This window comes from Siphateles boraxobius, unplaced genomic scaffold, assembly GCF_051911475.1.
Source record: "Siphateles boraxobius isolate OS27281-9 unplaced genomic scaffold, OSU_SipBor_1 12, whole genome shotgun sequence".
Classification (NCBI taxonomy): Eukaryota; Metazoa; Chordata; class Actinopteri; order Cypriniformes; family Leuciscidae; genus Siphateles; species Siphateles boraxobius.
The window spans coordinates 26,563,886-26,581,360 of record NW_027508722.1 but is presented as its reverse complement, the minus strand read 5'-3'; the positions used below and the strand labels follow the sequence as shown (position 1 = coordinate 26,581,360).

At 38.9% G+C, this 17,475-nt stretch overlaps 2 protein-coding genes across 2 annotated transcripts; one reads left to right on the top strand and one right to left on the bottom strand.

The window, feature by feature from the left end:
- Positions 1–697: 697 nt before the first annotated feature.
- fbxl4 (F-box and leucine-rich repeat protein 4) lies at positions 698–11,551 on the top strand. The gene is made up of 8 exons (XM_077216775.1): positions 698–831; positions 3,715–4,331; positions 5,148–5,484; positions 6,106–6,350; positions 6,449–6,662; positions 8,252–8,323; positions 8,929–9,241; positions 10,258–11,551. The coding sequence occupies exons 2-8, from the start codon at positions 3,826–3,828 to the stop codon at positions 10,419–10,421; spliced, it is 1,851 nt and encodes a 616-aa protein (XP_077072890.1). The 5' UTR covers positions 698–831; positions 3,715–3,825; the 3' UTR covers positions 10,422–11,551.
- Positions 11,552–15,664: 4,113 nt separating this feature from the next.
- pou3f2b (POU class 3 homeobox 2b) lies at positions 15,665–16,804 on the bottom strand. The gene has a single exon (XM_077205167.1). It carries the CDS (start codon positions 16,787–16,789, stop codon positions 15,665–15,667), a length of 1,125 nt encoding a protein of 374 aa, XP_077061282.1. The 5' UTR covers positions 16,790–16,804.
- Positions 16,805–17,475: the final 671 nt, after the last annotated feature.

Genomic DNA, 17,475 nt, shown 5'->3' with positions numbered 1-17,475 from the left:
GGTAATATTTTAAGTTAATTATGACAAGCCCGACAAATCCAACCAACATTCTTCAGATTGATGGCAATTCTAGCTCAACTCATTAGGTTTTCCAGAACTTTTTACAGTCATCATTATTCAAATGCCACATTAAATGATTTTGTTTCACACCATAGTATAATAATGAGAGAACAGAATGAAACCATTTATTACAAAATTACAATAACTTTCAATAATAAACAGAAATAAAAAAAGCATTTAACAAAGATTAATAATAAATAGCCTGACGACCCAAATATACAGTTTTAACCTGATGTTTTTCTATTTACTGTCTAATTCTTTCTTAGAGAATGCCGTTAACTATTTCCCTTCTTGGTTTTATCTGCACCTTATGTGTTTATAATATGTCTCTTTCTGAGATTGAAATATACATTACTATAAAATAGCCATAAAAAGCTATACCACACATTTGTTTAAAAAAAATCTGACAAACACCAAATGTTTTGTTTTAATACCAGTGTAATATTTTCTGTTTGTCTATTTAAGAAAACATATTTGTCCCACGTTAAAATCATGCCACACGCCTAATCAACTTCTCAATCATAACTGTGGTTCTTCAGAATATAAAGTAGAGTAGTTATTAAAATCAGCCGAGCTGCAGAAAGGATTTCGTTAATTCAATAATGTGTGGTAGAACTCCACTTCCCACAATGCATTGTGCGGAGGTGAAGCGGATGTTTATATCCCGCGTGAACAGTGAAGAATGTGCGAGCAATGACAGCTGAAGTGAGAGATGGATCGAGAACGCAGAACACACTCAGCACAACACTCCAACACACCATTGCATCGTCTGTAAGTTGCCATTGTTTTAAGTCTGTCAGTGCGGTGTGGCATGACAGCCTGCGTTATTATTTAGCCGCTTCATAACCTACTGAACTCTAGCTCAGCTCGCTAACAGTTCCTCTTTTCGGATTACATTTTTAACAGTTCGATCACATAAAAAGCTACATATAGATGCTATGTAAATATATGGCAACGACGACAGAGCTAGTAGAAATCAGTAACAGCTTTAAGGCTAACATTAAAGGAGTAGTTCACGGTTCGCCCCCAAAATGAAAAAATTATCATCCTCTCCTTTTGTGTTCTACAGAAGAAAGTCATACAGGTTTAAAACAACATGAAGGTTATTTAACTAATGATTTATTTATTTATTTATTTGAAAACTAAAACAGGTTTTTGGCCGAACTATACCTTTAACTTGCTATATTTAGTGGTTTGTCATATTGTTATACATTTGAATACATAGTGTATATCGTTTGAATATTTTGCTGCAGACTATTTTCACTGGCATTAAACAGCAGCATGATGTTAGTTTGCTGTTTTTGCTTAAACCACCAGAATATATTGTGCACGTAACATTGTGATGGCTGTCAGAAGTCATTATTTCATGTGAATCTCACATCAAGTCAAGTCACCTTCATATAGCGCTTTTAACAATATGGACTGTTTCAAAGCAGCTTTACAGAGATAATAGGAAATTAAAGTAACAGATTGTTTTGGCTTTACAGCAGCTCTAGAATAAAGTTATTGTCCAGCTAAAGTTAGTTTTGATTGTTTCACTTCCGTCGCAACGATCATTAGTTATTAACTTAGGGGCCGCTAACACGACATAAAACAGTGCCTGGTGGCTCTGAGAATTTTTTATCTCTTCCACGTGAATCCGAATTATCCGTTTTATCAGTACAGAGGTAAAGGGAAGGAGGCCTTCACTAGGGAGAGACTAGTTGACACTTCAGGATTGCGTTGTCGTCATGTCCAGGCGCAGGTCCTCCATCAGATCCGGATACGGCCTGGATCCGGCGGACTGCGGTAAACCTCTGGATAAACAGAGAGACAAATGTTAGCGTAGACGCCATCCTTCTTATGACGTACAAAGTACATCAGGATTTATGGGAAGTGTTCCCGGTTCCGGCTGATCTAAACTATGCAGCCTAACATTGAATTATAGAAGTCTATAATGTGTTATATGCTAAGCCAAAGAGATCTTTAGTATAGACCTTTTGAGATTTTTAGTCTAGACCTTTGACAGGAAGTTTCCTCTTTCCTCTTCTCCACTTCAGGAAGTTATGCAATACAGTTTGAGTTTGCGATATATTTTAAACATTATGACATGCTTTTTGTCTGTCCTCTGATAAAATTAGTACTCTGAGCAACATGCAAAAACATTTAGAAAATAATTTTTACTGACTCGTCTTGAAAAACATGCCAAACAACACCAGAAATACTGTTACAAACAGATGTATGAATGTTATTATTGTATTATTTATATGCTTTTATAGTTGTTATTATTAATCTGAGTTAGCATTTTTATATTTTCAGTTTTCACTAGAATTCTAGTTCAATTGTTTGTAAGGGTTATGTTTTAGATTTAATTTAGGTTTGATTTATTTTTGTTTCAGGTTTAGTTTATACATTTTCATGCTTTCTTAAACCTTATTTATTTATTTTGAGATATAAAATCGTTTTTGGAAACTTGTATAGGCCTATATCCCATATATTTCTTTTAGCTTTAAAAAAACACATCTTAGATACTTAAAGCTGCAGTCCGTAGCTTTTTTGGGTTAAAAATTAACCAAAATAATTTTTTTAACAAGTACATAACCAGCCAGTGTTCAAAACTATATGCTTGCCTTAGCTCGATTCAAAACGTTAAGCTTGTAATAATGTTTTTAGCGTCATTAGCGTCATTACGTCACATCTGTACACACAAAGAAGGTGTCTCTCGACTAGTAGGCTATATTGCGTGTGAGGATGTTGGAGGTGGAGATTTATAGCCTTTTCTCACAGCACTTAATATAATTAAACTTTTGATGGATAATTAATTGAATGACGGATCCAGAAAGGTTCAAACGACAATCACAAAGTGACAACTGGAGATTCACCCGTTGTAAAATACAAAAGACTTTGTTTGGACTTCGGAGTGGCTACAGAAAAAAAGAGACTGCAACCGAGCCCATGCGAAAACAAGGATAACATCGGAAGGGCATTAAATGTAGTCACGCAATGCAGATGTGGTGTAACATTAACAATTTGAGAACAAAGTATAATTTTCACGGTGTGACGTGATATGATAAGCGGTTGTTAGATTTAATCAGCGCTATTTACTGCAATGATTTTTTCCCTTAGTTGTTCAGAACAAAAGTGGATGTTACTTGTTCAGATGACATTTTCCGGTAAAAATTCTTATGTTAGTCATACTTCCAAAAAGTAGAATCTGTGATTCTGAATGACCGTATCCACACCGGCGCGGTGACTGACAGCCACACATTCTCATCAAAACATTGGATTCATCTGCGCTGTGCCGTGCCGAGGCACAACCCACGTAAAGTTGGTAATTCCGTGAATAACTGCATTTGCAGATTTCGAACAGAGATGGCGACAAAGAGGAAAAACTACGGACTGCAGCTTTAAGCGCTAGGCTATTTCTTAATTTGGCCTCATTGATAGAACATGAACAGAAATAATCTCTGTGTATATTGTTCATGAATCCATTCTTATATAAATTCTCTTTGCATGCAAAAGTGTTTTTACAAATAATACACAAATTGATTTAATGTGTGTGTCATGAATGAGGCCCTTGGAATTGCAGATCTCCCTTGACATTTCAGGGTTCTCACAATATTGTGTGATTTTGTTGTTTGTTTGTGTGTGTGTGTTTGTCTCTCTAACCCACAGGTCATGCATGCATCTTGGCCTATAACCTGTGCTGTGTAAAGCCTATCACGCCACAGCGCAGGGAAGGGACGAGGGCTGTGCTTCCTGACTCAAACCCAGACCTGCTGCTCCATGTTTCCTATGCTAACCCTTCTGAGCATGTTTTACTATATCTGTCTGCGGCGGCGCTCCAGGAGCGGGACGAGGAGCGAGGCGTTGGGTAGCCGGCGGGCGGTGGAGCTGGGTCAGCGTTCGGCACTGCCCGTCACCGTGGAGATCGAGCAGTACGGCAAGGAGGTCCTTGACTTCAGCTCTCATTATGGTAGCGAGAACAGCATGTCCTATACCATGTGGAACCTGGCGGGAGTGCCTAACGTCTACCCCAGCTCAGGAGACTTCACCCAGACGGCCGTGTTCCGCACTTACGGATGCTGGTGGGCGCAGTGCGTTAGCTCTGTTCTCCCGTTCCGGCGTACGCCGCCCAATTTTCATGGCCAGGACTACCTGGAACTGGCCTTCGAGGAGCCTGTCTATCCCACAGCTGTGGAGGTGCTGGAGACCTACCACCCCGGGGCCATTGTCAAGATCCTAGCGTGCTCACTTAACCCTTTCTCCCAGAACCCACCGTCTGACGTCAGGTAAAATGTTAGGTGTGAGCCAAAGTTCTGGACTTGTAATCAAAAGGTTGTAGGTTCTAATCCCACTAGGTGTGAACAATGAGCTGTTAGCATTGAAAAAAAATCAAAACAGATGAAGATTGACTGTATTGTGTGAGTTAGTAGACAAATGTATTTGACATAATAGCATTAACGTACTGTAAGATGCTGTGGATAAGATGTCTACTAAATAATTACCTTCTAGGTAAAAGCCTCAGAACCCTGCCTTAGTTACAGAATTCATCTTTTACTTATAGAGCTTGTCCAGATATATTTCAGACTCACTAATTGTTAATGGGTTTTCTTGCCTATTTTAATAAAATGCACATAAAATGTACATTAATGCACATTATGATAATAAAAATTCAGTTCCTTGACTATGAAATTTAATGGCCAATATTACTATATATTTATATATTTGCAATTACAAGCAACTAACAAAAAACTGTTATGTTAAAATAAAGTATGACTAAAAGGGATAATATTTATAAAATATAACGTATAAAATGTTTCTAAAATAATGCCTTATTAATTGTATATTTACAAAAAAATAGTTATTTGGTCAACCAAACATTTTACTTATTTTAAGTAAAAAAATTTAACCAAATCTACAATCGTGCATTTTTTAAGCATATTTTTGATTGTAATTGTGAATTTTACCAAATGTTGATCAAATGTCAGATTTCAATCATGCATCGATCACATCTTTAGTAATTGAATAACAATATCACAGATTGTTTTACAGAGCTGGATGCAGTTTGTGTTTTAAGTATGGGTTGTGTTGTATTTGTTTTGCAGGTGGGAGGTTCTGTGGGCTGGCAATCCCAACAAAGCCGTGACCCCTCAAGCTCGCCAGTTCTCCCCTAGCATCAGACAGATCAGTTTTGCCACCAACCTGCTGCGTCTGGAGGTGAACTGCTCTCTGTTGGAATACTACACAGAGCTGGACGCGGTGATCCTGCGAGGCGTTCGAGAGAGACCCATTCTGGCCCTCTATAAGATCCCTGTCATCGACATCAATGATCTGAGTGACAGCGAAGAAGAGATCAGTGATGCAGGAGGCCTCTGCTGCAGGTCGGGTGGAGAAAACAGGCAAAACCTGGGAAACGGCTTCTTTGATAGGCTCCCTTATGAGGTTAGCAGTGGAAAATTTCACATGATGCCTGTGAGATTTAGAAAGTTTAGGAATATGCAGTTTCATGCCATCAGCATGTTTAGTAAATAGTATGTAGGCTAGTTAACAAAGAAGGTTTTCAAGGACTGTGTATAACAACACAAGTTGGACCACAGAGTGTTGAAATCTTTTACGTACCAGACAGATATTGAAGATAAATAGTTGGGATTCGGTCTAGCCCCTCAAGTCCCGACTTGTGTGGTGGCAGTGGGTCTCTTCTGCAGTCATTTTCAGATAATTAGAGACCTTTTATTGTAATTTAAAAATACCTTTCCAATTCGTAAGCCCTCATTAACTGCACGCAGCTCAGATCTGCTGTCCAAACCACTGTCACTCTCACAGTCTCGTCAAGGCAAACACGAATGTGCTTCAGAAACATAATCCAGCTATTATCTGCTAACTGATATCCTGCTTCACACTCATACTATTGTTCAGTCTTCCCAACAGTGCACGTACCAAAAACATAATCAGAGGCTCCATAAGCATCTTTAGAGTTATCTTAGTAGCTCTGTCTTTACAAGTGACACAACAAGAATATTTAGCATGCTGTGTTCTGGTCACTGTTTGTTTTTGCCACTGCAGTTAATCCAGCTGATCGTGAGTCACCTGCCGGTTCCGGACCTGTGCCGATTGGCTCAGAGCTGCAAGCTCTTTCACAAGCACTGCTGTGACCCACTGCAGTACATACAGCTCAGCCTGCAGCCGTACTGGGCCCGGCTCACTGATGCCTCTCTGTGCCACCTGCAGAGCCGCTGCACCCTCCTGCAGAGACTAAACATGTCCTGGACGGGCAACCGCGGAGCCGTGACGGCCACTGGCTTCTGCAGGTAACGGCGAGGGTCTCTGATCCAGATAGTTCAAATAGTTTGATCTACTAAATGTGCGTAATAGTCACTCCATCTCTGTCTTTTTTTCCCCCCTCAAGCTTTATGAAGGCCTGTGGGGTGAGTCTGGTGTGTTTGGAGCTGTCGTGCTGTCATTTCCTGACTGAAGCGTGTTTAGAGGTCATCGCCCAGACGTGTCCGTGCCTCCAGGAGCTCAATTTGGCTTCCTGTGACCGTCTGCAACCTCAGGCTTTCAATCATATAACCAAACTCGCTAATCTACGCAGGCTGGTGCTGTACCGCACTAAAGTTGAGGTGAGAGCAAGACTCACCTCTTAATAATCAAAAATTATAATGACTGATTTCTTTTATCCACGCACATTATTGTTTTTGTTTTTTGTTTTTTTGTTTTATGTGCCCTTGTTATATTTTGTCAAAATAACTTCCCTCTTGCAACGACTTTTCTGATGATGTGTTTACTGGCATGAGTGCGGGACAAGCTGTCACTCACATGAGATCACAGCAAAAGCAAATGACAATGATCAAATTTCCGATGGACATAAGACCCGTCCTACTATTTTTTTGTTTGTGAAGCAGTTTCACTCTGATATATGTCACAATAGGGAAGGAAAGACTATTGCAACTTCTGTTTCATGCCGACTTTAAAAAAGATCCACTATTAGCAATCCAAATACAATCTTGTTTGCAAATTTTACCTGCCAAAGTGAGTCAAGTTGATTTGAGAGTTATCATTTGTGGGAGAGGCCATTGTGAGGAGCAGCCAATAACAACAGTTTGTTTTCTTGCTGCAGTACAGCTTATAAATACACAGAAAACAGAAAGCGTCCTTCGACTCAGTTCCATACAGATTAGAATATGTTTTTGCACCTCTTTGTGTACTCTGTACATTTTTTTTGTCAATTCTTGATTCTGTGATGTTTGCTGTATTTCCTGAATCACACGTTTTACTGTATCCATGATTAAAGCAATAGTTTTGGGTGGTAATAATGAAGGTTTTTAACATCAAAGCTGAAATTGTTAATAACTGACCATGAAATTTTGTGTTCCCCCAAAAGTTGTCTGCCTTATCATGCACCACCTTTATTTATTGTTTATACTGCATCATTAAAAATGAAAGTCATCTTGGAAATTAAATAAGACAACATGATTATGCCAGCCTGTTTAATCTGCTATAGTTACCTGTCCTTATGATCAAACTGCATTATCACCTTTAGATCAGTGCTTCATGATGGTGCAGGCCCAAGCATGCTAGGGGTCATCCCGTCCCTCTGTGTAGTTAACTGTGAATCAGCATTTGTAGGTTTATGCGTGCCTCTGCCAACAGGTATAATGTTTCTGCAGCTTTTTTGTAGTGATGGCGACTGAATCTAAACATATGCAGGAACACACACTGTGTCTGTAGCAAACGCGCCTCTCTGTCAATATACACATGTCAATATACACAATATACACTCTGTCAATATACACAAATATACACAGAACATTTGTCTACTAACTCACACAATACAGTCAATCTATGTGATTTTTTTTTTAAACCAAAATCAATAATGAAAACAATGGCTGTATTATCTTAGTGATGCTCACATGACACTTCAGGTTTTTAAATCCAAAACATTTTTTTTTTCCTGTGAAACATCTTATCACTATATATTAGAAGTGAGTGTCAGCCATGTGCGCCAGACCGTGAGATCATTATTTTGACACATCTATCTGGAAGAATATTGAATTACAGAGTTAAATTTGTTGTCATCTTTGATTTGTGATATCAAATGTGCATTCTTTTGTCCCCTTTTTACTCCACTGTCATCTGAATATAAGGATATGTTATTCTCTCATTAGTGCTGTGTGTTAATTATCACTGTTTTATTTCTTTCCACATGCAGCAATCAGCCTTGTTGAGCATCCTCACATTCTGCCCAGAGCTCAGGCACCTTAACTTGGGAAGCTGTGTCATGGTGAGTCTACTGGACAGATCAAATATGCAGATGGTGTACGTGACTGAATGATGTTCTGGTGCAACAAAAAAAAGGCTTTTAAAAATAGTCGTAGCATTATGAGAACCATGTTTAACTTGAAATCTTAAAATCAATACTGTTACATACTAGCCATACTATGCAGTATACAAGATTAGGTTTAGTGTATCACAAATAATAATTACAATACATTGAAAATGGTGTATCAAAGGAACCTGTATGGTGCGCTATTTTTAAGGAGGCATCCATGCACATTTATGTGGATGTTATTGCCCAAAACCCTTTCTACACAAGATTATTTGCATCAGAGTGCAGTTTTATGATGTTATAGTATATCTCAGTACTGGCTGACTTCATATTTATTTAATTGACAGCCATCTCACAGTCACAAAGTGGCCTAGTTTATCAGAATTGAGCCTACTTTACCTATTTGCATACTTCATAACAAATATGAATTCAATCCATTTTAGCCACAGGAACATTGGCTTGTCTGGTTGTGTGTCTTCACATGCAGCTCATAGTATAGCTTAGAGACAGTCAGTTATCAATGAGTTCTTCACTGTGGCTACATGGTGATTTGATGACAGATTGAGGACTATGATGTGGTGGCGAGCATGCTGAGCGCACGCTGCCGTTCTCTGCGCTCCCTCGACCTGTGGCGCTGCAGAAACCTGAGCGAGCGTGGACTGGCAGAGCTGGTTTCAGGCTGCAGGCTCCTGGAGGAGCTGGACCTGGGTTGGTGCTCCACGATTCAGAGCAGCACCGGCTGCTTCCAGCACTTGGCCCGCAGCTTGCCCCGCTTACGCAAGCTCTTCCTCACCGCCAACCGCACCGTGTGCGACTCTGACCTGGAGGAGCTGGCCGCTAACTGCAGCGCTCTGGAGCACCTTGATATTCTGGGTGAGATGAGTGTTTATTTTGTTTAAAATGTTCTGTTTTGAAGAAGATATTTTTAAAATATTTCAGTGTTTTTGTGGTCGTAAGATGAAGTATTTTAAAATGTAATAAATGCTGCCCTCACGTGCAATCGAAATTGCTTAGTTGGAAATTGGACATGAACGTCCTCACCAGTCGTATTTACAAAATTATCGTCTTGATAATTTTGATTCCTGAGTTGGGCGGGCCATAAACTTTAAACATGGCAGAAAGGAGAAAGATTGCATCTGTGACTGGTGGTCTTTATTAGTTTAATTCACAACTGTTACGTCGCCTTGTCTTGTCATTAGAGAAGCGTATATTTACATATATGCTTAACCATTTGAAGCATTGTATGTTTTATACACTGTGAAAATAGCATGCATTTAATTGAAATTTCAGAATTGTCAGCAAGATGACTATATAGATAGTACAGTTAATTTTTATATGGTTGCTAACTAAATTTTCTTGCAAATTAAATATCATTAATACATTTAGGCTTTAATAAGATTTCCCCAAGAAACAGGCAAAAATAAACCTGGTGTCCTCCTTGATCCCTATTCTTTCCGACAACAAAGCACTTGAACGTGACGCGCTTGTAATCACGACTCCAGAAGTGGGAATTACGGAATTTCCGATAACGCATGAAGGCGGCATTATTCCTGTGATGGCAAAGCTGAATTTTAAGCAGCAATTACTCCAGTCACATTATCTTTCAGAAATCATTCTAACATTTCTTCTTATTATTAGTGTTGATATGATAACAGTTGTGCTCCTTAATCTTTTTGTGAACATGTGATACATTTTTTTCAGGATTCATTGCATAGAAAAAGAGCATTTGTTTGAAATAAAACTCCTTTGAAACATTGTAAATGTCTTTACTGTCACTTTTGATCAATTTAATGTATCCTTGCTGAATAAAAGTAGTGATTTCTTTCTAATAAATGACGACACAGCAATAAGGTGAACTATCCCTTTAACTTTTCTTTGTGTTTTCTCAGGAACACGGATGGTGAGCTCTGCATCTCTGCGGAAATTACTGCAGTGTTGTCCTCGGCTAAAGCTGTTGGACGTGTCCTTCTGCTCGCAGATCGACTCTCGCTTCGCCCAGGAGCTCAGTGGCCTTTTCCCGAATGTGTCCATCAAGAAGAGTTTCACTCAGTAAAACTCGATGGGCCCTCCTGAGCAGAAGCAGCTTCATGGGAGGGACTTTAAGACCCTTGGGAGAAGGGTGGTGCATTCTGGTGCTGTGGACTTGCTGCCTTGAACTGCACAGAGCTGTGAACTGCCGCTTGGAAGATGTTATGGATGTTTCACACTCTCTCAGCTTGAATGGTCTCACTATGTATTGAATCTCACACATTTCAGCAGACCTCAGTTTTTGATCTTAATCTCAGGGTTTTATTTTTGTCTTCAGAGAGAGAAGTTTGTAGTATGCTGTACTACAGCCGAAGGGTTTTGTTTTAAACATACTTATTCAAGTGTATCACCACCAATGTTTTATTTGCATTGTTAAATGTCGTCAAATCGCTGTTGAATATTGTGAAATAGTAACAAGGTGTACTATGATTATTTATTAATTGATTGATTATACATTCAGGGCCACATTGACTTGAATCGTGGGCACAGAAATCTTTTTGTGGCAATACCTAGTTTGTGGGAAACTTTGCCCATATTTTGAGTCAATCCTGTTATGCACTTGTATGCACATAATAGGGCAAATACCAAAACATAAGCTTTTCTCTATTGCAAAACTTGATGTTTTCTTTTACACAGGCGCATGCTAACCGTTAGATGACATATCCTTGTGCCTTAGGTTTAAAGAGAGAAGTGCTTTGTAAATTTGCTGGTCGTCTGTATTGTGCTATGCTAAATTGCGAATTGCCAAAAACACCCTAAACCAAAGGGTTTTTCTTTTTTTTAATGCACTTTAATTTTGAAAAACACAGATGGCAATGTGCTGTGTTTTCTTTAGAGGTGTACAATTATTCAAGTCAAAACAAGGATAAGGAGAAATTGTTTAGTGCATTTGGTAAAAGTTTAAGTACCATATTTTTTTTTTAATTGTTCTTTCAATTTGACTTACCTGTTTCTCTGACTAGCACCCTGTAAACAAACTCTAAAGTTAGATTGTATTTATGTTAAATTCTATAGTAGCTGCAGTGAATTAATGTTGTCATTTAGGATTATTGTATTAAATTTGTGCTGTTTGGAAGAAGCAGGCTTTTAGCATTATTTCAGAGTGACAGAGAGTGACACTCACGAGGTCTTGGTTCAATAAAGTGAGGCTTAATATTTTGTGTTCTTTTTTCCATTTGAAAATACCATGCTCTGTCTTTTCTGTGATTATAAAATAATTGATCTTATTATTAGTGCTAAATCTTCACACAAATTATGTTTGGCATGCGGTTGGTCTATTCTATTTCCACCAGTTAGATTCAATAGTTTGGTCAAACTGAAAGTCAAAAACGTCCTTAGTCTTTATCCCTGTGAGTTTAAGGACGTATTAATATTGCATCTGGCCGTGACAGTCTCATTGGACTAACAGTGATGTAATGAATTGTTTATGTCTGCTTTAATGATGGACTGAGGAGCTCTAATGTGCCCTGAGGACCTGGAGGGATGCAGTTAATTAGATGAAACGATTTCTTGATTTCTATACAACTATTGCTAGTCAGTACACGCAGAAAACTGTCATTACACCCCTGTAAATAGATCAACAGTCCAAAACATAACAACACTGTCAGCCTCTGCCTTTGGACCCTGTAATTTACAAGCGGCAATGGACTCCTGTTACATTGGTTTTAGCATTAATATGCATTTGAAATTTTCTCTGTTTCATCATTTAGTAACACACACCAGTTTGAGGAATTTTGTTAACACCTCATTTGTGTATGCTTGATTCCTGACATTGTTTTAGTAAGCAATTTTGAATAAACGAAACCTGAAAATGTAGTGCATGCTTTTGCTGTAAGTTTTAACCTTATTATTTTTAGAACATGACCATAAAATAATTAATTTGCTAATATAAAATATATACCCATCACAGGTTTGGTTTACATTTTTAAAGCACTTCTCAAAGTCTAATCAAGAGGTTTTGTTAAAAATGCAACATTTATAGGGCTTCAAATTTTTAAATATGTGACCGCTAATCCGGTGGACATTTTAAATATTTGATTCAGAATACAATTTCAAGTGTTCGTATCTTTTGTTTGCCTAACACCTCAGGAAAACCCCGGAATGTTGAGCTACAATCGCCATGTGCTGCTGTTGTTACGTTTAATCAATGTTGCTTTAGGTGTCCTAGAAAAAAATCTCACTAGGTGGCACTAGACGATAAGGATATAAGCTCTTACACAATAACGATTTTAATACACTCAATTCTATACTTTAAATGTTTTCTCAAATATGGAGACAATTTGATCACTTTTAAACTTTTAAAAAAAACTACTCTAGAAGTAAATTGTCTATATTATGAAAGAATGTCTTGACTTTATTGAAATGTTCTCTGAATTGTAAAGAGATTGAAATTTGCACGATTCACTTCCAGGCAAAGCACCACGGAAGACTCATGTAAGAGCAGCCCAATTCACTGTCATTGGTCATTACAAAGACGGCGTAATGTCTCACACTGAATCCGTAAAATATAGTATTTTTATGGCCTATTATTGCCAAAATTATACTAATAGTAGCCTAACTGCATTCTTTGCAACAAGAATAGCAAAAATAGCTACGCAAAATAAAATGAGGCCTAATTCCATATGTGAATGATAGATATCGAGGTCCACGTTTTGATGCCACAAAATTAGTGAGACTTTCAAAATAGTATAGGCTACTTTATCCATAACTGTTCTAGTTACAAAATATACCAAATTGAAGAGTTCAGTTTTTCTAGACAATGGTCGAACATTTTTATAGGCTAGCCTACTGCCTTTACCACAAAAATCATCGTGTTTTATTAAACACAAGAACAGGCCTTAGCAGTGTCAGTCTTCAATATATCTCAGATAGCCTATCGGCCTATTTTCCCCTTTCAGGGAAATTAAACAAAACTTCTCGGTTTGCATTTGTTGTGGCTTACACATTTCACGCTTTAAATTTCACTTGAGACTGAGTTACATTTCAACCCATTTGAAAACGCAAGACTGTTGTGTTACTTCTGTTTTACATTTTAAAATTTCGTTAAAAACATGACCGAGACGTCAATAAATAATTTTTTACATCCCCGCATAATTTTTACACCCGACAACATACAATGTGAGTTTTGATTCTGCGATTTAGAAAAACATAATTTTACCTACTACAAAAACAAATTTCTATCACAACCTTTGCGCATTTTATTTTACCCACAAATTCATCCAGTTCAAGGTTTGATGGAGTCTTTCTGACAAAGGAAATAAAACGACAAATAAATAGCTCCCTTTGTAGAATTACATGACAGTTTGATCAATTAATGTAAATGTTTCTTTTGAAAAACAAAAACAAAAAAGTAAAACGATAATAACAGATGTCCCTGGTATTTCCGTGGAATAGATTTACACAAAAATATTGATTAAAATATAAGCAAAATAATACAATAAGAAAATAATAATAATAATAGTTTCTGATTGTTGTATTGTATTTACACATAGTGACGTATAGCAAGACTCTTGGACAAATATTTCCATTTTTCAAATCTTCCAGTGTTTACATTTTCAGTAAATCATCACTGCATCGTGTCCCAATAAAAGCGAACGCGGGACTAACACAACGAAGAACTATAAAGCAGAGAAAAACAAAAAACAATCAAACAAAAAACAAACAGTCCAAAATATAGCTCTGATGTTGGGTAAACGTGGAGAATAGCCTATTTAATTATAATAATAGTCTAATAACAATAATAATAATAATAATAATAGTGCTGCTTTATGTTTCAAATTGATGCTTGATAAATTATGGAAATATAAAATACACAAAACCGCTTTGTCATATGAAACGATGAAGAATCGTTTGACTTTAAATGAAAATATTGTAGGGTCATATCACTTGATTTTCCCATTCTCCACGATACTGTGTAAATAATCTCTATTTCAAAATAATTAAAAAAGACATTCAAATGATTCAGATATATAATAGTATTGAATTCGTTGGGTAGAAAATAGTGCTAACATTGTTGAAGACTGAACATTGTTTACTATACATAAACATATAGTAAAGTCAGCTCATAATTTATAAAAAAGCAGCTGAATGTGGGTTAAAAAGCAACTGACTCACGCAAGAGATAGCAAGCAAAATTCGGCTAAATTACTATAAATATAAAGGCAAAATAGCCTATACCAGCTCTAAAGTTAAAACAAATGAGACCAAAATAAAATAAACAAAAACCTCTAAAAAAATTTCCAAATTCAAAATAACACGAAAAAGTGCTCAAGTGAGAAAATAACGTAACTATGTCCTTTAAAAATTATACAATATTTACAGCACTGTGTGGAGTCCTGTGAAACAATTGTATTTTATGGTAATAAGACTAAATCGAAGGAAATGTCAGGGTTCTGTCACTAGCCCTTCGGTGACTTGTCTGCAGCTTGATGCTAGAAGTTTGATGCTGTATCTTTTAATTTTTTTCCAATTTAGACCCACCCGTATTGATAAGATGGAGACGGAGACCAGAATCAATTGTGTGAGACTAATTTCTTGGCGCCAAGACTACAACATCTGTTTAGTGTGACCTTGCACCTCACTCTATGAGTAAGCGAACTGGTACATAACCATGATGTATCTAAAATAATAATAATAATAATAATAATAATAATAATAATAATAATAATAATAATAATAATAATAATAATAATAATAATAATGTTTAAAGGCCTTTGATCCCAAGAAAATTGTTGACTACTGTGGGTGGATGCATGTCACACTGATGTTGCTGGGGGTTTTTTCCAATCGAATGTTCACCCTTAGTCGCCCCACAACAAAAGTAAAAATGGCGTGTATTTGTCAAATGCTGCAGCACCAGTCACTTTTCAGGCTAGTCCTGCCAAAGAAAATGCAGTGAATGTGTCTAGATGTAAACAACTGTCTATGGGACACCCATGCTCGCGTTTGAGGGACATTTCGCTCGTCTCAAAGTGTTTGATAAATAGTAGGGTTACACCTTAAAACTGCGTCTTTTCACAGTGCTGGGTATTCACAGAACAACCGTTCTCTTTGCTCGCACGGGGAACGCACGGTCCCCTCTGTTGCAGCGATACGAATTTTGAGTAACATTGAAGACGGATATAATCTGCTCTCCCGCCTCAGTTGTCTAAACCGCAGCTGCTTTCACTTTGGATAGTTCCAATGTGAACATAATCATAAATGAAGACTGAGGCAGTCAATATGATAGATATGTCCTTGTTTTTGAATTGTTTTTGTGTTTTCTCTCTCTCACTGAACTGGCGTCTGAACCCCGTGATGCGGCGGCGTGTCTCCGTATACGTCCTCGGTACCCGGTAGAGGTCCGCCGGGAGGAGTCATCCGTTTCTCTTTCTGTCTCCTGTTACAAAACCAAACCCTCACTACCTCTTTTTCCAACTGCAGACTGTCCGCCAGTGAAGTAATTTCCGACGCGGCTGGCTTTGGGCACTTAAGGAAATGGCTCTCCAAAGCCCCTTTGACGCTTACCTCGATGGAAGTCCTCTTTTTCCGTTTCCTCCCCTGCGCAGCTATCTTGTCCAAGCTCGTGGGGCTGCCAGATGTGGAGTCTGCCTCCTCCAACCACTTGTTCAACAAAGGCTTGAGCTTGCACATGTTTTTGAAGCTGAGTTGCAGGGCCTCAAACCTGCATATCGTGGTCTGCGAAAACACATTTCCATACAGCGTTCCCAAAGCTAGTCCGACGTCCGCCTGCGTGAAGCCCAGCTTGATCCTCCTCTGCTTGAACTGTTTCGCAAACTGTTCCAAGTCGTCCGAGGTCGGCGTGTCCTCGTCCGAGTGGTCGTGGTGACTCTGGTGCGGCTGGTGCTGGTGCTGGCCGTGGTCGCTGAGATGCGGGCTGTGGTGGTCCTCGTGCGCATCGCGCATGCTGTGGTGGTGGATGCTCTGGCCGCTACCCGGGATGAGACCGTTCACGCTGAAGCCGGGCTGCGAGTAAATAAGGCTCTGTCCGTTCGAAGTGGCCATAGTGGGGATGTGAGCTGCCGTCGTTGTTCTCCATGCCCTTGAATCGTGATGGTTCCCGTGCGTCTGATGTACCAGGTGGGGTGGCCGCGACTGATGCTGTAAATTGCTGGAATTGTGCATGTCGTCCCGGGGGCTCTGCACCGCTGGCTTGATGTCCTGCTCGCCGAGGGGACTGGACGACCACGGTCCTCCTTCTCCGTGTGACAAGGCTGTTATCCACTGGTGCGCGTGGCTGAGCGGGTGACTGTTGCTCTGCAGTGAGTAGTCACTCTGCAACAGGGTTTGCGCGTCCCTGTAAGCCGTAGCTTGCTGCATGCTCCCAGGCTCCGAGTGTACAATAGATGAGCTGGAGGTGAGGATATTGTAATGATTGGATGCTGTAGTCGCCATGACTCTCGGAGCCGGACTGATCGCTCCTATTAAAGGAACCTTGCATTTGACAGTTACTCTTTTGCCACAGGCGTCTCCCAGGCTCTTTGCCAAGTGGACGCAGCGGCGCGCACCTGAGCTCCGCCCCTCGACGGCGCTCATTGGGTAGAAAGGAACGATGGACGCGCTTTTTTGGAGGCAGCCTTCAGTTCATTGGATGCTCGAGAGCCTAAACAAACACTGCCTCTTTCCTTCAAAAGAACTCCGTGTCCTGCAGCACCTCTGAAATGTGAGGGACCGACGGGCCACCAAGACCGGAGCGAAGAACATCAAAGGTTATGATTTTTATAACTTGGAGAGAAATTAATTTCAAAATTGTCTGTTATGGAATTTGCAATTGTGTGCGTATGTATGTGTCTTATTTAATAGAATTTGTGCAATGCAAAAAAATAAATAAAAAAATCTATTTTATATGATGTAACTTCATACATTTATTGATTACAGGTTCTGGGGATTCATTTGTCAAGCAAGGGAAACTATTTAATCTTTCTATCGCGATGTTTGCTGGCCTAACTATGAGCGAGGTATTTGGATAGAGTCAACTTTACGGACTTCACAGCGAATATTCAGAGTTCTAAGAAAAAAAACAATTTGCTGCTTTAGATGAGGGGAAAGGTGTTAACTAGTTTTTAAAATGTCGTTTGCCT